Source organism: Podarcis raffonei, chromosome 3, assembly GCF_027172205.1.
Source record: "Podarcis raffonei isolate rPodRaf1 chromosome 3, rPodRaf1.pri, whole genome shotgun sequence".
Classification (NCBI taxonomy): Eukaryota; Metazoa; Chordata; class Lepidosauria; order Squamata; family Lacertidae; genus Podarcis; species Podarcis raffonei.
Genome location: NC_070604.1, coordinates 105688934 through 105709705, shown reverse-complemented (window position 1 = coordinate 105709705; position 20772 = coordinate 105688934). Strand labels below are relative to the sequence as shown.

The window sequence follows — 20772 nt, the reverse complement described above, 5'->3', positions numbered from 1 at the left end:
TCCTAGTGGCTATTCTACCCTTCTTCCCATCCCCAGCTATTTTTAAGGGTATATTAGAAATTACATCAATGAGCAGGGAAAGATTTAGCTTGCCTTATTGATAGTGCAGAAAAATGAACGAGGTTTTCTCCATCGCAGAAGACTTAACATCTATTGAGAGGATAGTCTCTTTAGATCTCTCTTCCCATTTCTGTCCTATGGAGCAGCTTCCTGATCTCCCTAAAAGCTGCCTATGTACCTTTGCTGTGGTGTGAATTGTTTGGTTTTACATTCTCTACAGTTGTAGTGAGAAGGGCTCTGGTTCATTACATCAATGGGGGGAACACAGAGAAGAAGGGTGTGCACAGGGGCAGGAGGGTGGATTGTTAACTGCATTAACACTTCTAGCTCAAGGTGAGACTCTGGCTCTTTTCCTTACAGCTGAATGTCCTGCCATCAGCCAGCAGGGTGGTTCTTTTGGAGAACATGGCCCGCTTCTGGCCCATCATACAAATCAAAATCAAGCGTTGTCAGCAGGTAGGGATGTACAGTGGAACGGAGAGGAGCTTTGATATAAGACATCCTGCACAATTAGTTTCCGCACATTACTAGGGGATTTATTTTGAATTCCCAAGCTCGCCCATCCGCACACCTTCTCTCAAAATAGCATTGGTGTTTCTGGAGTATTGCTTTTTCCAAGCATTTGAAGGATTGCGATCCGTACCTGAGAAAATGCAGCACTTCTCAAGGAGGAATAGATTTGTCGTAATGACATTGTGGAATGTCGTTAATGCGAGTGCAGAGGGTATAGATTGTGAGACGACAAGTGACAAATAAACAGCTTAACACTTTGTAGCTTGGTCACATTCTGATAGTTTTTCATGGATGCTGCACTGTTTTTTGGAACTTTTTGGTTCGCACATTTTGCAGCTCCTTTACAGCACATTTCATATGCAGAAGAGAAAGGCTATCTTTCAAAAGACAAAGAGCAGCTACTACATAAAAGAGTGTAAAACACAGTACTCTTCTGTGTTAAGTGGGTGGAATATGGCTCTCATTGTTATACCATAACTTGGAGAAATGTGTGCATGAGTGTGGGTGGGGCAAATTTTGATCATATGGAAATAGCGAGTTGCTTCTTTATACATAACACATTGCCTTATTGGAGAAGTTCATGTCGTTCTCAGGGGGGCATTGACACTCGCGTGCGTGGCATCGAGGTGCTGGGCCCCAAGCCCACCTTCTGGCCCATCTTCAAGGAGCAGCTGTGCCGGCGCACGTACCTCTTCTACACCACCAAGGCGCACACCTGGTGCCAGGAAATCTCGGAGGACCGGATGCAGCTGCTGCAGCTCTTCAACAGGTCTTGCCCTTTCCCTGGGGCCGCAGGTGGGGAGGGGCAGGGGTGTCCTGCGGGGCAGGGAGGGGTCTCCCTCTTGCGCTGGGAGGGGGTCCACATTCCCAGCCCTTCCCACGCTTACCCCAAGACAGGGTTTCCCAAACTTGGGACTCCAACTGTTGATGGACTACAATTCCCATCGGCCCTGATCATACGTCCTGCTAGCTAGGGATGATGGGAGTTGTAGTCCAAAAACAGCTGGAGGGCCAAGTTTGGGAAACCCCGTCGGAAGATATCCATCCTGCTCTTCCCCCCTTTCATCTCAGTAATAATAAAAATAATGTTATTATTTATACCCCACCCATCTGGCTGGGTTTCATGTTGTTCAAGCTCCTGCCCTGCTTTGTCCCGCAGGCATTGCTTCTCAGCCCATTTGTCCCTGACCTCCAAAGGCCTCCAAGCGTCGCCCAGGTCAGCAGCTGACCCTCCACCCCTTTGCCCTTTCAGGTTGAACAGTGCCTTGCGCCACGAGCAGGTCTTTGCCGACCGCTTCCTTCCCGACGACGAAGCTGCCCAGGCCCTGGGCAAGACCTGCTGGGAGGCTCTGATCAGCCCTTTGGTGCAGAGCATCACCACTCCAGGTATGGCACCTCCTTCCTGGCACAAGTTCTCAGGAGCCACACCCTCCCTCCCCTCTCCCAGCAGCCCTCCGTGTTGACTCTTTCCTGCCCTTCAGATCCCAGCGGCATCAGCCCCCTTTCCTGGCTCCTGAGCCAATACCTGGAGAACCTGGAGGCTTCCCGGAGCAGCAAAAGCCGGGCGGCCATCTTCAACTCTCGCGTCCGGCGCCTGAGCCACCTGCTGGTGCACGTGGACTCCAGCAGCCCTGAGCCCGAGGAACTCAAGCCCCCCGTGAAATCCAGTGAGTGTCTCCCTGCTTGGGCAGATGGGCAGCCCAGGAGGGGCAGGTCCCCTTTCCCAATTGAAGGTGGGAAGGTCACCGCAAAGGAGCCTCTGGAGGCCAGGCAGACCTTGGCAGGAGCAAGAGTGTCTGTTGCGTCCGGGGCTGCAAGGGGGGTGGCGTTGGAGGAAGAACTGGGGAGGCAGGAGAGCCCTCAAGGTCCCGTATAGTCAGAAGTGGGTGCCTGGGTGCTCCGGTCCCCGTGAATAACGCCGCACAACCCCCACTTTGCAGATGGGAAGAATGGGAAGAACAAAGAGTCCAGCTCTGGGACCGTCAAGGCAGCTGTGAAGAAGCCCAGCAGCACCAATGGCATCACCCAGTGCTGGAAAGGGGTGGTCCAGCAGCAGGTAGGGGGAGCAGAGGACCAGGTGCGAATGGGGGCGCCAAGCAGGGTGAGATGCGGTGTAGCGACTCTCCATTGCTGCAAACAGATGTCTTCCTGGCCACGTCTTCCATGGCAGACCATTCACTAGTCCTGCTGCGTTGTTCTCACTGTGTCTGCATGCAGCTGCTTCCCTGCCTATTAAGGAGTTACTGGGAAGGCAGCCTTGGGGAGAGCTGAGGCTGCAGGACAGGACTGGCTGTGGATCAGCCTCTCCCAGGAAAGCTCTACGTGGTGCTGCTAAATTAGGTGGGAGCCTCGTTCTGATTTTGAAACTTCTGCCCCAGTTCCAGTCACATGCACAGACTTTCCTGACGTCTGACAGCCAATCAAAAGATGAGCTAAAGGGTGTTTAGCGCTACCCAGGACAGGCAACCAGCCAGGCATCCCTGCCCTCAGGAAGACTTCCAGGCAGGCCCCAGGGAGCCAGAGAAGGGCGTGGGGGTTGCTCTGACCCTGTTGTGCTCCTGCCGTCCCTCTGCCCAGGTGAAGCTGTTCCTGGAGTCCTCCTGGCAGGCCCCGGACTTTGTGGAGCGCTACTGCAAGACCTACGTGCGCCTCCGCACCGCCATGGAGGAGCTCTTTGGGCAGCAGATGTCCTTCATGCTGGCCCTGTGCCACGGCTTCTCGGGGGGTCTGCTGCAGCTCTCCTTCCTGACAGCCATGCATGTGAGTAAGGGCGCAAGGGGGGTGGGAGCACAGCCTAGTAAAGGGGGAGCTCATTTGCAAGGAGCAGAACTGTCACTCTGACATCCCCCCCCCCCCGGCTCTGCAGGCAGCCTGGCCTGGCCCCTTGCACTTCCAGGGATGTCAAACGTGGCCTCATCTCAGAGCCTGCTTGGCTCCCCTGGCCTGATCACAGAGCAGCCAGCCTCCCCTTCTGGGATCTTCCCCAGATGACTTGTCCATCCCCTTCCCTGGAGGCGTTGCTGCTGGTCTGGAGGGAGGAATCCCCTCCGCCCCCCCCTCCCTTCATGGAAGCTCCACCTGCTACTTCTCCCGGCTTCAACTGGTGCCTCTTGCTCTGTGGCCAACAGGTGAGTGAGCAGTTTGCCCGCTACATCGACCGGTGGATCCAGGAGAGCTGGGCGGACTCTGGCAACGTGGAGACTTTGCGGCGCCTGCAGCAGAGCCTGGAGCCCGTCCTCTTCCTGGCAGGCCTGGAGTTGGCCAACACCTTTGAGCACTTCTACCGGTGAGGAGACCTTCGTGGGGCAATCGTAGTGGGGAGGGAAGGGCCAGAGCTCGGGGGGGGGGGGGAGAGCAGCTGCCATACAGGCAGAAGGCCTTGGGTTCAGTCTCCAGGAAGGAGAGAGATATTCCTGCCTGAAGCCCTGGAGCCACTGCCAGTCAGTGTGGACAGTGCTGAGCTGGAGGGACCAAGGGACCTGGCTCAGTCCAAGGCAGCTTCCCATATTCCCAAGGAGCTGCTTATCACGTTGTTCTGGGAGACGGCACAGGCGTCTGGCAGGAAGTGGTGCAGCCTATTCCTGGCACTTCTGTAGGGAAGGAGGACTTGAGAGCGCCAGTTCAGCTGCTGGGTTCCTTCCTTCCTTCCTCCCTTCCTTCCTTCCTTCCTTCCTTCCTTCCTTCCTTCCTTCCTCCCTTCCTCCCTTCCTCCCTTCCTTCCTTCCTTCCTTCCTTCCTTCCTTCCCTCCTTCCATGGGTCTCTTGTACGTGGGGCTGGCCCGCCCTGCAGGAGGGACGAGGGGGGTCTGGGCTGATGGGTCTGCCCTCTCTGCTTGCGCAGGTACTACCTGGGAGACCGGCTCCTGTCGCAGGGCAAGACGTGGCTGGAGCGTGCGGTGGTGGAGCACATTGGGCTCTGCTTCCCCAACCGCTTCCCCCAGCAGATGCTGAAGAACCTGAGTGAGCTGGAGGAGCAGCAGCAGCAGTTCCACCTCTTCCAGCTGGAGCAGCTTGACAAGCACATGCTGGAACTCGACCAGGATGGGAGCTGGGAGGCGGAGGAGGAGATGGAGGAAGGAGAGGTGAGAGGCCCCATCCCTGTGGACCAGGCAGGAGGTCCTCTGCCCCCAAGGCCTTTTCTTCCTCCGCTGACACTGCCTGGGGAGCCCCCACTGCCTGCCAAAGCCACAAACCTCCTGTATTTCCCCAGATGGTGGAGGCGCAGCAGCTGTTCTCTCAGGAGGAAGAGGCCGAGGTGAAGGTGCTGGCGCTGTCTCCACGCTGTTGGACCATCTCCTCGTTCTGCTACCTGGAGGATCCTGCCCGGTTCTTCCCAGAATCCCTTAGTCAGCACCTGAGCAAGTTTGCTGACTTCTACACCCAGAGTGAGTGCCAGGCTGTTCTTGAGCCCAATGGGAGCAGCTCCTTCCTTGCAGGCCTCCCTGCCTCCCTCAGGTTGAGTTTTGGGGGGCAGGTGGACCCCACTTTTACCCAAGACACTGAACTTGGAAATGAGAACCATCAAGCTATCTATAAAGAAATGATACAAAGCTTCATGGGGAGCTGCGAGTCTTTAAACCATCCTTTCAGAGAGGCAGCGTTAAGAGGTTCATAATCTTTGAGAAATCTGGCTAATCTATGGAACGTGGGATGAGACAATTAAAAAACCCCCACAAGATTTGTGTTTTGTTCATGCTTCTCCAACCCCAGTATTGTGATAGCAGAGAGGCAGAGAGAGTGTTGCCTGTCTTGCCGCAGTATTTCTCCCTGACCGTTGCCCTTGTCTTTCTCAGGTCAGAGCCGCTTTGGGCTGGAGCACACCAAGCCGCGGCGTTTGCAGTGGACGTGGCTGGGCCATGCGGAGCTGGAGTACCAGGGCTGCCTCCTGCACGTCTCCACCCTGCAGATGTACATCCTCCTCTGCTTCAACACCGCCGAGGTCTGAGACTCCCTTCATCCCCACTTGTTTGCCATCAGCAGGGCATCTTCTGTGGCTCTGAATTTTGCACAGCAGAGTTGAAAGTCCTGCAGCATGGGAACTGATCCTTGCAGATCCGAAGGATCCTCGCTGGGACCCAGCCCCTGTTAAGCAAATGCTGGATGTGCTCTTTTGGCAGCTTACTCTGCAGATCCGTTTAGCCTGCCTTTTGTCATAGAACAAGGATCTTTTGTGCATGACTAGAGTGGGGATGGTGGGAAGTTTGGGGTGGAATTAGATCAATGGCACTAGATTATAGAATTGTAGAGCTGGAAGAACCTCAAGGGTCATCTAGTCCAACCCCTGCAATGCAGGAATCTTTTGCCCAGCATGGGACTCGAACCCACGACCCTGATATTAAGTGTCTCTACCGACTGAGCTACCTAGGTGGAGAGTGTTCACCAGCCTGTGTTCAGCCAGATAGCTTATCTGATTCAGGTTGTAGGTGGCTTCTGGATCCTGTTGCCGAGAATTGAGCTGCTGCAGGCAGTTGTTGCCCGAATTCAGTGAAAATATTAAGACCTACAGAATTGGTGAGAGCTTAAGATCTTAAGGTTACATATTCTGAGACAGCCAAGAATCCTTTGCACCAGAGTCTCAGCACTGCAGTTTCGGGCTTGGAAACATTACTCCATGCTTTGCAATGGTGCTGCAATCCTGGGGCGACCTGGGCTGAGTCTTCCTTCATTGTTCTGGGCATCTCTTTGCCTGGGAGCTCTTCTTCTTCTTCCCTGGGAGCTCTGCAAACAGACCAGCATGATGGCCTAAGGCGCAGGACCCTGAAACCCGGGGCCAAATACAACTGTCTAGTCCTCAGAACGTTTCCCAAGGCCACACCCCCTCAGTGTTCCCAAATGTTTTTGTGTGTGGCTGGAACCCACTCTTCTTCTACATCATATTAGTTTTATTTTTACATTTTCTATTTTACATAAATGAATTAAATGTATGAGCATATAATCCCTTTTGACTCCCCCCCATTGTAGTTCTTAATGTAATAATTTTCCTCTCTGCATTTCTTTCATTACTCCATTTTTATAAATCCTTTGTCAATCCATAGTTCAAATTTTTACTACAAGTTTTCTGTCAATCCTACCAATGTATGTAATTGTTTACAACAGCTTTCCAAATAAGTTACAAACTTTCCCCATTCTTTATTTAAAGACCTCCTCTTCCTGGTTTCTAATTCTTCCCATATGTTTTGCCATCTCAGCATAGTTCATCAATTTTGCCTGCCACTCGTCTTTGGTCGGCGTTGTACCATCTTTCCATTTTTGTGCTAGCTAAGTACGCACAGCCGTGGTCGTGTACATAAATAGTTTCGTCTGATCCTTTGGGATCTCTGGTTCTATAATACCTAAAAGTAAAGCTTCTGGTTTCTTAGGAAATTATATTTTCAAAATTTTTCCCCAGTTCATTGTACAGTGGTATCTTAGTTCTCAAACTTAATCTGTTCTGGAAGTCCATTCCAAAACCAAAGTGTTCCAAAACCAAGGCACGCATTCCCATGGAAAGTAATGCAAAATGAATTAATCCGTTCCAGACGTTTAAAAAGAACCCCTAAAACAGCAATTTAACATGAATTTTACTATCTAATGAGAACATTGATCCATAAAATGAAAGCAGTAATCAATGTGCTGTACAATAAAATAAATAAGACATGTAGATGATAAAAATTAAAATTAATTCTTTTTCTTCCCTGCACCGATGATAGTTGTTGTTTGGATGGGGGGCTTTTCTCCATTTCCACTGTCACACAATCAATCAGTAGCTGAACTGGGTTCCACACAGTCACAAACAAAAATTAACCGAAAAAGCCTCAAAAACAAAAACGCAAAATAAATAGCAAAAGTGCCAAACTTAATCCGTTTGACTCCTGAAATGTTCAAAAACCAAGGTGCAGCTTCTGATGGTGCAGGTGCCCCAGAAACAATAGCCGACAGCTGCATTGGATGTTTGGCTTCCGAAAAACGTTCGAAAACTGGAACACTTCCAGGTTTTCAGAGTTTGAGAACCAAAGCGTTTGAGAACCAAGGTACTACTGTATATCATTTCCCAGAAGCATAATGTGTAGAAAGTAGCTTACTGTTCAAAGGTAAAATGTACACTCGTTGTTCTGCCTACTTTTGCCTCTAGACCCCCCTTCATTAGCATGTGGGGCCTGGAAGCTTCTCCGCTGACATAAGGGTTCCACCCTAAAAAGTTGGTTTTCTTTTATTGCATTTGCAGTATTCCTTGCAAGAACTCCGGGGCCGAAAGTCTAGATGCCCCAGTATTTCTTTGCTTCTCCCTTTTCCTCTGTGTACTCACCTTCATTTCCATATCCTCCCCCCCCTAATTTTCCTAGGAGGTTTCGGTGGACACACTGTTACAAGCCACGGATCTTTCCCCCGTCCTCCTGCATCATGCGCTGAAACCTCTAACGAATGAGAATGGGATCCTGACCCAGAGTCAGAGTAAGTATCGGCTTCAGAGGAGGAGGAAACAGGGTGGATAAAAATTTTAAAAATCACATTTTTTTAATTTAAATTGGATTTTTAAGGTAAAATGCCTTTGGAGGAAAAATATTTCTAAAGATTGTTTTCTATTTAAGTTACATTGTAGTCCAAAGGCTATTCATCAGGAAATAAGGATTTGTTTTAAGTTTATCGTGTGTGCTAAAACTCAGTCTAAGGTGGTGGTGTTGTTTTTTAAACCATTTAACCACATCAGTTAACAAACATGGATACATATGCTACAATGTTACTGGTTTAGTTAAATAAATTGTTTAAATTGTTATTAAGGAAATGATTATCTTTCTCCTTCCAATAAAGTACAGCAGAAAAGTAGTTGTCCAAATATAAACAGTTAACTTACTAAACCTCACAATAATCTCATAATTATCTGTCAGTGTATTTCTAATAGTATCAGTAATTTTTGATATAACTGTAAAAACTACTCTGAAAATTTATTCTTCCAAAAATGAAACCTTCCTTTGGTTGGAAATATTAAGATTATACCAGCAAGAATGAGTCTTTCTGTAAAAAAAGAGAGAGATTTAAATCGTGATTTAAATCATGCTTTAAATTGATTTGATTTAAATCAAATCCACCCTGGGAGGAAAGGACCTTGATTCCCTTGGGAAGCTAGCCTAGGAATGTGGGTGGGATTTTGACTTCCGCCTCCTGCCATGCAGCACTTAAGTTTGCCATGTTGGATGGTGCAGATGACGAGAGCTCTTCCGGTTAGGCATCGCAAGAGGGGAAACCTGTGCCGTGAATTGAAGCCCCATATTCTTTTATTGTACCTTTAATATTTTGTTGGAAGCCACCCAGAGTGGCTGGAAAACCCAGCCAGATAGGCTGGGTATAAATAATAAATTATTGTTATAATTATATAGATGTCTTGAGGCTGAAGGAAGGGACGCTGAGTCAAATGTCCGGCCAGCGCCTGTGGCTGTTGCCCAAGCAGACCTACTTGAACGTGGAAGAGAATGAGGGCAGTGCTCTGGAGAGGAAGAGGAACATCATCTGCTGCCTCCTTATCCAGATCTTGAAAGAAGAGAAAGAGATACACATTGACAACCTGGTGTTCAAGGTATGGAATGCAGGGACGGGGCCTTGCAGCGCAGTCCGACTGGTAGGTGAAGCGCAGGGACTCATTCTTCTTGCCTCTTCCAGGTGATCGATGCCTGCCAGAAATGGGAGTCTGGCTCAGCTCTGAAGTTCTTGAGCTTCTGCTGCAGCAGCACGGATGTCCTGTCCTGCATCTTGCACTTGCTGAGCCAGGGCTACATCCTGCGGCAGGAAGAGAACCCGCAGCTGCTGGAGTACATCTGTGCTGAGCCCACCACACCTCACCGGGGCCAAGCTCAGCTCATCTTCCAGAGCACCGATTGCCAAAAGGCCAAGGCTTCTTCTGGGACAGACCCTGGCAACAAATTGCCTTTCAGGTAACGTGCTTTTTTGTTTTGTTTTTAAATTAATACTTTTTTCCATTACCATTTTCCACATTCCATTCAATTTACTCATACAGTCATGATCCTCAACTTCCCTTCCCCATCCTTTCGTGGTTCTATATATTTACCCTTTATATGACTGCATATTCTGATTTCTCCATAAGTTTTGTTCTCCTCCCGCCTCATATCTTTATATACTTTAAACTGTTGGATTTACTCCAACCCTGCTAACGTTTTAACCTGTTCAACATTATTCTTCATAATAATACCAGTGCTTTTTTTCTTAAAAAAAATGTTTAGGGTTACTCTCATTTTGACTCAAGAAAATCACCATTTTACAGTTCATATTGGGAGAAATAAATACAGTAAATGGACAAAAGTACAAAGATTCACAAAATGTTTAGGGCTATGCGTACTCCTGCAGCGGCGGCGTCCCCCGAAGAAAAGCACTGAATAATATAATAACAATTTATTATTTTATACCCTGCCCATCTGGCTGGGCTTCCCCAGCCACTCTGGGCAGCTCCCAACAGAACATTAAAAACACGATAAAACATTAGACCTTAAAAACTTCCCTACACATACTCTGCAAACATTTCCCACTCTTCCTTAAATACTCTGATCTTCCTGATCTCTTACTTCATTAGTTAAATTTGCTGATTCGACATATTCCCATCATTTTCATCCGCCATTCCTCCTTTGTTGGTGTTAATTCCCTCTCTCCAGATGTTTCATTTTAACATGTCACATAGCAGGGGTGTAGGAGCCTGCCTGCCTACTTGTTGTTTGTTGGTTTCTTCATGAACTTACCTAAAAAGATAAAGAAAACAAAAGACTGAGTTAAGCATTTGAAAAATCTATTGAAATCAGACATTATAAGTTCATCTTAGGTTGGGCAGTTTGCAAGTCTCTGTGGCTTTGCATAAGGTTTTGTATTTGTCTCAGAAGATTGATAAAGAATGTGTAATTATTTTGGTAATTATTGTGTGTATATTAGTCGCCAATGTGTTGCATGAGTCGTAGTAAAGGTAAAGGGACCCGTGACTATTAGGTCCAGTTGTGGCCGACTTTGGGGTTGCGGCGCTCATCTCGCTTTATTGGCCGAGGGAGCCGGCGTACAGCTTCCGGGCCATGTGGCCAGCATGGCTAAGCCGCTTCTGGCGAACCAGAGCAGCACACGGAAACGCCATTTACCTTCCCCCCAGAGCGGTACCTATTTATCTACTTGCACTTTGACATGCTTTCAAACTGCTAGGTTGGCAGAAGCTGGGACCGAGCAACGGGAGCTCACCCTATCGCAGGGATTCGAACTGCCAACCTTCTGATCGGCAAGTCCTAGGCTCTGTGGTTTAACCCACAGCGCCACCTGTGTCCCTATGAGTCGTACTACTTGTTGTGATATGGCCGTTCTTGCCTTCAGGTTAGATGCCTTTGGCCTCGGCACAGAACAGGTTCTTATGGAGACGGTGTTGCTGCCCATGGGGCGCACAATGAGCCAAGACGAAGTTGGGGTGCTGATGAACCAGACGGTGCAGAGGGTCTCAGATACCCTGAGCGTGACGGCAGATGTAGCCCAGCACCTGCTTATACACTGTAAATGGAACGTGGATGTTCTGATTCAGCGCTACACAGAGGATCCAGAGGTGCTCCTGTTCTCCTCAGGGATGCAAGTGCGAAACCCCCAGGAGCCCTCGAGCCCTGTCACTCACTGTCCAGTCTGCGTGAATCTGCTGGGTCAAGATGACAACCCACCTGTTCTCTGCTGCATGCACTACTGCTGCAAGGTGAGGTCCGGCTTCCCTTACTGTCCTGACGGCAGGTATCTGCTTTCACTCTCGCCATTCTTGTCTTAATTCAGATCCCCGATAGAATATTGTTGCTTTTTGACATTGAGTGTCCCATCCTTGTCCCATTACAGTGGTACCTTGGTTCTCAAACTTAATCCGTTCCAGAAGTCCGTTCCAAAACCAAAGCGTTCCAAAACCAAGGCACGCTTTCCCATAAAAAGTAATGCAAAACGGATTATTCCGCTCCAGGCTTTTAAAAACAACCCCTAAAACAGCGATTTAACATGAATTTTACTATCTGATGAGACCATTGATCCATAGAATGAAAGCAATAATCAAAGTACTGCACTATAAAATAAATAAGACAGTATTGTAGATGATAAAAATTAAAAAAAAAAAATTCTTACCTGCACTGATGATAGTCATTATTTGAATGGGGGGCTTTTATCCATTTCTGCAGTCACACAATCAATCAGTAGCTGAACTGGGTTCCACACAGTCACAAAAACAAAATAACTTGAAAAGCCACAAAAACACAAAATAAATAGCAAAAACAAAAGCACCGAACTTAATCTGTTCCAGAAGTCCGTTTGACTTCCGAAATGTTCGAAAACAAAGGCGCAGCTTCTGATTGGTGCAGGTGCCCCAGAAAAGATAGCTAACAGCCGCATCGGACGTTTGGCTTCCGAACACTTAATTCTGGGTTTTCGGCGTTTGAGAACCAGGGCGTTTGAGAACCAAGGTACCACTGTAGTCCTATTGGTTTTGGTGTAAATTCCCAAAACACTCCCCCTTGTGGGTGACTTGGGGCACTGCTGCCTGTGTTGTTAACACCACAGATCTCTAGATCCCATGTTTTCTTCCCTCTCATTTTTTCTTCTTCAATTAGTCCTGCTGGAATGAATACTTGACAACTCGGATTGAACAGAACCTGATTCTGAATTGTACATGTCCCATAACTGACTGCCCTGCGCAGCCGACTACTGCCTTTATCCGCTCTATCATTTCCTCCAAGGAGGTCATTGCCAAGGTAGGCACAGGGGTTCTGACGCACAAACTCAGTCTATCAAAACCTTCTACACACTAGGTGAGAGCTTCAGCTTTTCCTTATGAGAGAACACCTGTTGTGTCCTATAGCCTGGGATCTGGGTAATAGGTCAAGCCGTTAATCCATTTAATTCCAGGTATGCTAACTCTCCCATTACTCAGCATATTGCTTGCTAAGATTTCTCTGTTGTCCATCTTGTAGAATACAGTGGTACCTCAGGTTAAGTACTTAATTCGTTCTGGAGATCCGTTCTTAACCTGAAACTGTTCTTAACCTGAAGCACCAATTTAGCTAATGGGGTCTCTTGCTGCTGCCGCACCGCCGAACCACGATTTCTGTTCTTATCCTGAAGCAAAGTTCTTAACCCGAGGTACTATTTCTGGGTTAGCGGAGTCTGTAACCTGAAGCGTATGTAACCCAAGGTACCACTGTATCTCATTTGCTTGAGACGTTTTGACCTGTCTGCCCTGCAGGCACCTGTTTGTACAGTCATACCTCATGTTGCTTTCGCTTCAGGTTACGTCTTTTCAAGTTGCTTCCTGCGGCAACCCGGAAGTACTGGAACAGGTTGCTTCCGAGTTCGCCGCTCACGCATGCGCAGAAGAGCTAAATTGTGCTGCGCGCATGCGCACTTCTGAATGCAAACTCTTCAAGTTGCGGACGTGCCTCCGGGACAGATTATGTCCGCAACTCGAGGTTCTACTGTACAGGTCTCATGGACTGACTTAGTGAATGCCTGGTTCCACTTTAATAGGGAACTGGGATAAGTTGTGTTTCACTTCCTTCAGGTTCATTAATAGGATTGCATCCGACTTCTGCATCATTAATTTTGTGTGCGTGCTCTTAAGAATACTTGAATCTGATTTTTTTAAAAACAAATTCTGCAGATTGCCATATTTGCTTGTACTGTACTATTCTGATTGTGCTTATCAGGAGGGATGTTTGGAAACCCCACCTCCTGATCACTGGAAATTGTGCTGAGCACACTTCCTTATTTCAGTTCTGCTAGATCACTAGGCATTGTGGAGCCCTCCGCACTCTCAAGCCCTTTAAGTGCTTGAAACATTTTGAAAAAATCACTACAGCTGAGATTTTCAGCATACCCAGTCCAGTATCTATTTTTAGACTTGCATTATGTGATCGTGGAGTTTTAGAATACATATAATCCTGTCTATGATATGTCAAGGAGGTCACATTTAAGTTTTGTACTCATATACCTGATTAACTCAGGTTGATAGAACATATTGTTGGGATACTGCCAGGGAGACAAAGTCCATCTTAGCCCCAAGCCAGCTGCCGGACGATCCATCGATCTCCCGTAGACACGCAATATCAGCAATTAGCGACACGAAGCCTCAAGAATAGATTGCCACATTCTTAGGCTGGTGCACACTCTATCAGCAGAATTCACACAGCAAAAGATGCACAGCAGGAGAGCATATTTACAGTTTATTCAGCGTTGGTCAGAACAAAGAAATCATGACCGCCTCCATCGGTATGTTCAGGCAACAAGAAGAAAACGAAAGCAACTTCACAACATAAACATCCTGTGAGACAGGAAATACGCAGGCTGTGACACAAACATCCTGCTCCCTTTTAAGGTGGAACGGAAATATCCTAACACATATTGCATCTTCAGCATTTATTGGCCAATATGCATCTCAAACTAAAACCTTGGAATTATGTTAGACAGAAGGTATCTTCTGAAGGAAGTAAAAAAATAGTGTTCTTTGGTGGTCTTCACCTCAGCTGTCCTTTGGGATATAGGATATTTTTGTTGAAACTGGAGATACAGTTCAATAAATCCTAAGAGTGACACCTTCCTGCTCTTTAATAATGAGTTGAAGCCTATGATCACCTTAGGATAATCTCAATTACTTTAACAGCATCAAGAATCCTTCTGCTCAGTTTTTAACCAAAGCTTATCTTCTTCAGAAGACGACCAAGCTTCTTACAGTGTTTAGCTGAGAAGCATAATAGTACATTGCAAAATTCAGAAGGGTTAGCCTTTCCTTAAGACCATAGTAGATATTCTGGACGGCTTATTGTTCTGTCTAATATTAATTAATACTTTTGCCATGACTCTAACGCCTCCTGTAGCAGTTGGACTATTATGATTAAACTGAGAAACCTAGGTAACACATTCTTTTTAAAGGTGGCGATTATCCCTTATCCTTTGAAAGTCTGAGGAAAAACTATTGTTGAAGATCACTTTGTATTTTTTTGGTCAGCAGTTCATAGCCCCAGAAAGTTGCTCTAAATCTGGCACGAGATTAATCACCGTGGCGCTGTGGGTTAAACCACAGAGCCTAGGACTTGCTGATTAGAATCCCTTGCGGTTTGAATCCCTTTGACGGGATGAGCTCCCGTTGCTTGGTCCCTGCTCCTGCCAACCTAGCAGTTCAAAAGCCCATCAAAGTGCAAGTAGATAAATAGGTACCGCTCCGGCGGGAAGGTAAACGGCGTTTCTGTGTGCTGCTCTGGCTCGCCAGAAGTGGCTTAGTCATGCTGCCCAAATGACCCAGAAGCTGTACGCCAGCTCCCTCAGCCAATAAAGCGAGATGAGCGCCGCAACGCCAGAGTCGTTGCGGCGCTCATCTCGCTATTAGACTGGACCTAATAGTCAGGGGCCCCTTTACCTTTTTTTTAACTGATAATTGCACAAGATCTGCAGAACTGCCACTTGTGTGTTTCTTTTCTGCAGTATGAGAAAGCGCTCCTGAGGGGTTATGTTGAATGCTGCTCAAACCTGACCTGGTGTACCAACCCCCAAGGTTGCGATCAGATCCTCTGCAAGGAAGGTCTTGGCTGTGGAGAAGCCTGCTCAAAGTGCTCTTGGGTCTCCTGCTTCAACTGCAATTTCCCAGAGGTAAGGCTGAGATGAACCATGGAGGAAGTGCACCTGTCTCCTCACAGGACTTTTATCCTGGGTGGTTTGCCCTCCCAAGTCAGCTTGGGCTCTGTAATTCCTTGCAGGCTCACTATCCCGCCAGCTGCAGCCATATGTCCCAGTGGATGGATGACGGTGGGTTTTATGAAGGGATGACCGTGGAAGCCCAAAGCAAGCACCTGGCCAAACTCATCTCCAAGCGCTGCCCAAGCTGCCAAGCCCAAATAGAGAAAAATGAGGGCTGTCTGCAGTGAGTGCCTCTTTGTTTATTAGCTTATTTAGTTAGAGGGCAGAAGAATGATACAAACTTGGATTGCATGGGAGGTGTCCCCAAACTTTCTTTGGCTTCTTGTCTGATGCCGCCTTAGTTGTACATAACATGCATACTTTTATTTGTTTGCTACCTTTCCATAGCTGTAAGCTGCCTTGAGCGTGGTTTTAACATGAAAAAAACCCCCCCACATAATTGTAAGAACAAAAATAGTCACAAAGAATAAATAAAACATCAAAGAATACACAACCAAACAGAACAATTTCCACATAAATCGTATGGGGAAGGTATAAATGAAATAAAGATACAGAAATTTAATATCGGTAACAGCAGCAACCCCGCACACAACAAAAAGCCCTAAACAATAACCCAGCCCAAGAGTATGTTTAGCAGCCTCAACTTTTGTAGCTGGAGTCATTCATGGCCCTGCCCTCCCAGGTCATGTGGGAAAGCTCTGCAAGGCTGGGAGTAGGTCAAGCTTACTTACCCCCGCACAGCGATCCCAGTGAAGCCAAGGAAGAGAAGGCAGACCAAGAAGGCGGCCTGATCTGGCCACCAGGAATTAATTTTCTGGCCACACCTTATGCTTGAACTAACTGGAATTATTTCTGTTCTTCGCAGTATGACTTGTGCCAAATGTAACCATGGATTTTGCTGGCGCTGCCTGAAGCCTTGGAAACCAACCCACAAGGACTATTATAATTGTTCTGCTATGGTGAGTTTAGTATAGGGCATACTTTGTGTCTGGTGCTGCATTATTTATTTGTTTAAATTCATCACTTGCCCTTAACCCTAAGGTTACAACAATTTAAAATCCAACATTAAGGACCGCCTTGTCTCCTTTCAAACCGACCCGGACCCTATGATCATCATGTGAGGCCCTTCTTTGTGCGCCTCCTCCACAAGAGGTCCGGAGGGCGGCAACACGAGAATGGGACTTTTCTTTGGTGGCTCCCCGTTTGTGGAATGCTCCCAGCAGGGAGGCTCACCTGGCGCCTTCATTACAAATATTTAGGTGTCAGGCAGAAATATTCCTCCCAGGCCTTTGGCTAATCAAACAACCTGCCTTTTAAACTGTTGAGGGGTCTTGTTTTGTTACTGCGTTGTGTATTTGTGTTATATTGTAAACAGCCCTGTGATCCTCTTGATGAAGGGTGATTTAGAAATTTAATAAATAATAACAACTCCAGGTAACTTATTTCCTGCTTCCCTCCCTCAGGTGAGCAAAGCAGCTCGACAGGAGAAGCGTTTCCAAGACTATAATGAAAGGTGTACCTTCCATCATCAAGCAAGGGTGAGGATCGCTCCCCTGTACTTCGGGGACAAGGAACATAATCCAGCCCTGGTGTCTGCTCTTCATCAAGTTTTACCATCCAAGAATACTTCATAGGCAGCTGGTTCTAGTATTAGTGGTAGAAATTGGCCATGAAAACCACTTGGGCTTCTGTCACACAGAATTTGTGTCTGCCTGTCTGGAATAGTAACACTTGGTCAGCTTGCCAAATCTAACATCTCTAGTCCAAAAGATTTCTTCCTGTGAAGAAATAGGATTGGTGACCGTAATAGTTTAGTTGTAAATCAGTGCCTTGAGAGGAAGACTGGTCTCTTGTCTGCAGATAAGAAGGGTTCTTCCTGAATGGACAGGATTGCTGAGTCTCTTCCTTTTCATTGCAGGAATTTGCCATGAACTTGCGAAATAGGGTTTCCACTGTCAGTGATGTGCCACAGATTCGGTCCTTGACGTTTGTCGTTGACACCTGCAAAATGCTGGAACAAGCGCGGAAAGTAAGTGCATTAATCTGAGAAAGAGGAGGAGGGACACACATGGATGCATGTCTGCCGCTCTTCTTTCCGACTTTCTTCTGCTGCAGTTCCTTCGTCCTCTTTCTGCAATAAGAGTTTAAACTCATTAAGAAAATACAACCCCAAGAGGATCCACAACATTCAGATCAATGGAAGGACTGGATTTTGGAGGGATAGGAGAGGCGAGTGCCTGAGCGCAGCAAAGTCTTAGAAGATTTATTATTCAGGGTGGTGGGTGGAAATAAGGGCTGCTGTCCAAAGGTGCTGGCAGCCCAACACCGCATGCTATCCCCACTCTTCCTTTGGGAAATTCTGGTGGCATCTGGTGACTCTAGTTTTTGACTTGGCCAGCAAGGCTAGTAAAAATGGTGAAGCCCTGGTCAGTGCATCCATTTGAGACAAATATTTTCTTCTTGAAGCCATGCAGTATTTAATATGCTAACGCTATACCTGCACTGATTCTTACAGTGCAGAAGGTGTATTTCAGATGTCTCCCAGAGGCTCTTGGAATCTGTCCTGGCTTTCAACAAAGGTCCTTGTGCAGATAAAGGTTTAGTTCTTGCTTTGATTTACGATCTTGCTAGCTCCAGATTGTTTTCTGAGTTGCCTATGCTGTTCTAGACATGTGCCCAGAAATGGAGGCTCCATTCTAGCCATAACTCTGCCAGAAATAGCACAGAGAAGGAAAAACGGCTCTCCATTAGGAAGCTGTGCCTGGAAAGTGGGGGGAGAAAACCAGCTGCCTGTAATATGTATGTAAATGTGGTGTTTTGTGCTCTCTCTTAGGTGCTGGCTTACTCCTGTGTATACAGCTACTATAACCAGGACACTGAAAAGATTGACATCATGGAGCAACAATCAGAGAACCTGGAGCTGCACACCAATGCTCTGCAAATCCTTTTGGGTGAGTAGAAGTGAATGGGACCATGTTCCCAAGATGCTGGCTGCTATTGACTTTAAATACAGGTTCAAAGAATTAGAGGCTAGATTATCAGGAAAGGCAAGAGAGCATTTCCTCATTGCAACCACCTGGGTAGCTCTCATCCAGATGCCTGACTTTCACTCCATGATTCTTCTAAATATGACTAAAAGCTTATGTAATTTAAAAAAATAAAATCAAAGCTATAATTCTCTTGCAATAACACACAGTCCACGCTGTTAGTTCTGTCATGACACTTGGGCCTGCCCAGACTTTTGCCCTTTTATTTAATCCCGCCCCCCCCAGTCTGATAAGCAATAATTAAGTAATGTATCAATGAAAAGTAGTTAAAAGAAATGCTTGGGGCCAGAGAAATATGTGTCTCTTCCTCCTTTCCACTGTGTTCAGAGGTGCCAGCTGTGGCCTTGTGCTCCAGTGCACAGCATTCAAGTAGGTGTGTCATATACTTGTCTAGATGTGGGGCTAGGTAGTAGGCATAGTGACTCCTGCCCCATTCTTTCATCAGTCCCTTTCCCCACTAAACCCCCCTCTAGTTTTACCCTATAACAGGCAAAATACTGTTAAAAAACCAACACAGTTTGAGTGCCTTTCTGTACGCATATGGATAAGTGCTCAGTATCCAAACCAGAAAAACTGGAACAAAAAGGAATCTCCACCAACCTTTTCCCCATTCCTCTTCTGATCTGAAATTCGTTTCAAGTGAGGCAGAATGAAACTTCTCTAGCTGCCTGCAACTTTGTAGGATAAATTAGCTGAGTCAGCTGTACCCTTTCGGTTGCTACTACTCAGCCTGCAGCCTGAAGGCTCACGTTGTTTTGATCCTTGTATTTCAGAAGAGATGTTGCTGCAGTGCCAGGATCTTGCCTCTTCGATTCGGCTGCTCAAAGCCGAGCATTTTAATACAGGTCTAGAGCTGGTGCGCAGGATCCAAGAACGACTCCTAGCAATTCTGCAGCATGCCACACAGGTAACAACTATTGACTTGACCAGGAATGTGTTCTGTCCAGCAGTGTAGCAGAATGGGGAATGCTGTGGTGCAGTTTGTTTCGGAGGGGCTGCCAGTGACATTTTCTGACCTTTCATTATATCCTGACAGGACTTCCGTGTGGGATTCCAAACCCGACAAGGCTCTGAACAGAGGGAGATGAAGTTATCCAATGTGCCTAATGCCACGCCTACTTATAAAGAGTGAGTTTTCTTGCAGGGGTGACATGGGCAGTAGGACTAGATGGTGGGTTTTGCATTCCCTCCCTCCCTCTTTCTCTCACTCTCAATTTTATTAAATTTCCTGTTTTACAATTTCAGATAAACATTTTACATACTTTAACATATCCAATGACTTCCCTTCTTCTCCTTCCATGGTTCATTTTGCATATCTTACATCCCTGCATATTTTACAGTAACTGTTCCAATCGGTTTTCCACTATTACATCCATCAAAAATTATTTACTCTGTTGAAGTCATCTTAATGCTGCCAGCATTTTCAACTTAAGTTGCCCATCTTCTTTAGTTGGGACCTCACCTTCCATTTTTTGGGTGAAAAAAACACAGGCTGCAGTTGTTGCATACATAAATCACCTTTTCTGACACCTGGGGATTTTAGTCTGAGTTATCCCCAGCAGAAAGGACTCTGGTTTTGCGGGGAAAGTAATTTTAAACATCCCCCCCAGTTCATTATAAATGATTTCCCAATACTCTCTTACCTTTTTACATGTCCACCACATATGAAAGAACATTCCCTCCACCTCTTTACACTTCCAGCACTTATCTGATTCTGTCTTGTCATTCTTAGCAAGCCTACTCGGAGTTAGATACCATCTTTGGATCATTTTCACATAATTCTCTTTCAAAGAATCACCTGCTGTCAATTTCAAGTCGCTTTTCCAAAGTTTCTCCCAGAGGTTAAAATCTATGTTGTGTCCTGTATTTCTTGCCCAGTGTGTCGCTGAAGCTTTAACTAGCTCGTCTTTTGTTTCCCATTCTAATAACAGGTTATACATTTTAGACAAAATGTGAGTTTTGCATTCTTAGTGAGGTACAACATATCTAGAGTTATTGCCTAATCTGAGCATACAGGAGACTGAACAATTTAACATGCCCTTTTCTTCCTGCACACTTTAATTTCCTTTTTGTACAGTGAGCTAGACAGGTTGTCATTTGGGCTACTCTTAATCTGTGGCCTGATGGACCAGGTGAGGGGCTCTTGTGAGCAAGTTAAGGCTCTGAATGTGCCATCCCTTGAGGTATTAGCAGTTGTAATATTGTATGTCTTTTAAAAAAATTAAAATACTTTAAACCCACGTTTCTTCAAAGTACGATACCAGGGTGGGGTACAGTAATGTAAATTAAAACCAAGAAATACAATTGTGAACAAAGAATACAAGGTGCAGATAAAAACAAAGCAGAAGCAGCAATTACAATGATATAAATACACAATTTATCCAGTTCTTGCTGGAACGGTGGTAGCAGTCCAAACCCAGGATTGCCAGATGTTCAGAAGTCCAATCATGTTTCCCTGAAACTCCCAACAGTAGTTGAGTTCTGTTAG

General features: G+C 46.6%; 1 protein-coding gene across 3 annotated transcripts in view; it reads left to right on the top strand.

The window, feature by feature from the left end:
- LOC128411244 (cullin-9-like) overlaps positions 1 to 20772 on the top strand; it is a 54696-nt gene that overhangs the window by 32318 nt on the left and 1606 nt on the right. For all 3 annotated transcript variants that reach the window (XM_053383400.1, XM_053383402.1, XM_053383401.1), the window contains exons 18-40: positions 421 to 516; positions 1167 to 1342; positions 1826 to 1959; positions 2055 to 2240; positions 2514 to 2629; positions 3151 to 3333; positions 3702 to 3859; positions 4415 to 4655; positions 4784 to 4958; positions 5367 to 5512; positions 7896 to 8004; positions 8928 to 9124; positions 9208 to 9479; positions 10906 to 11269; positions 12162 to 12302; positions 15025 to 15189; positions 15297 to 15460; positions 16103 to 16196; positions 16701 to 16775; positions 17156 to 17266; positions 18071 to 18188; positions 19058 to 19191; positions 19321 to 19412. In XM_053383400.1, the coding sequence (XP_053239375.1) occupies positions 421 to 516; positions 1167 to 1342; positions 1826 to 1959; positions 2055 to 2240; positions 2514 to 2629; positions 3151 to 3333; positions 3702 to 3859; positions 4415 to 4655; positions 4784 to 4958; positions 5367 to 5512; positions 7896 to 8004; positions 8928 to 9124; positions 9208 to 9479; positions 10906 to 11269; positions 12162 to 12302; positions 15025 to 15189; positions 15297 to 15460; positions 16103 to 16196; positions 16701 to 16775; positions 17156 to 17266; positions 18071 to 18188; positions 19058 to 19191; positions 19321 to 19412 (3647 nt within the window). The remainder of the gene's footprint in view (positions 1 to 420; positions 517 to 1166; positions 1343 to 1825; positions 1960 to 2054; positions 2241 to 2513; positions 2630 to 3150; positions 3334 to 3701; positions 3860 to 4414; positions 4656 to 4783; positions 4959 to 5366; positions 5513 to 7895; positions 8005 to 8927; positions 9125 to 9207; positions 9480 to 10905; positions 11270 to 12161; positions 12303 to 15024; positions 15190 to 15296; positions 15461 to 16102; positions 16197 to 16700; positions 16776 to 17155; positions 17267 to 18070; positions 18189 to 19057; positions 19192 to 19320; positions 19413 to 20772) is intronic.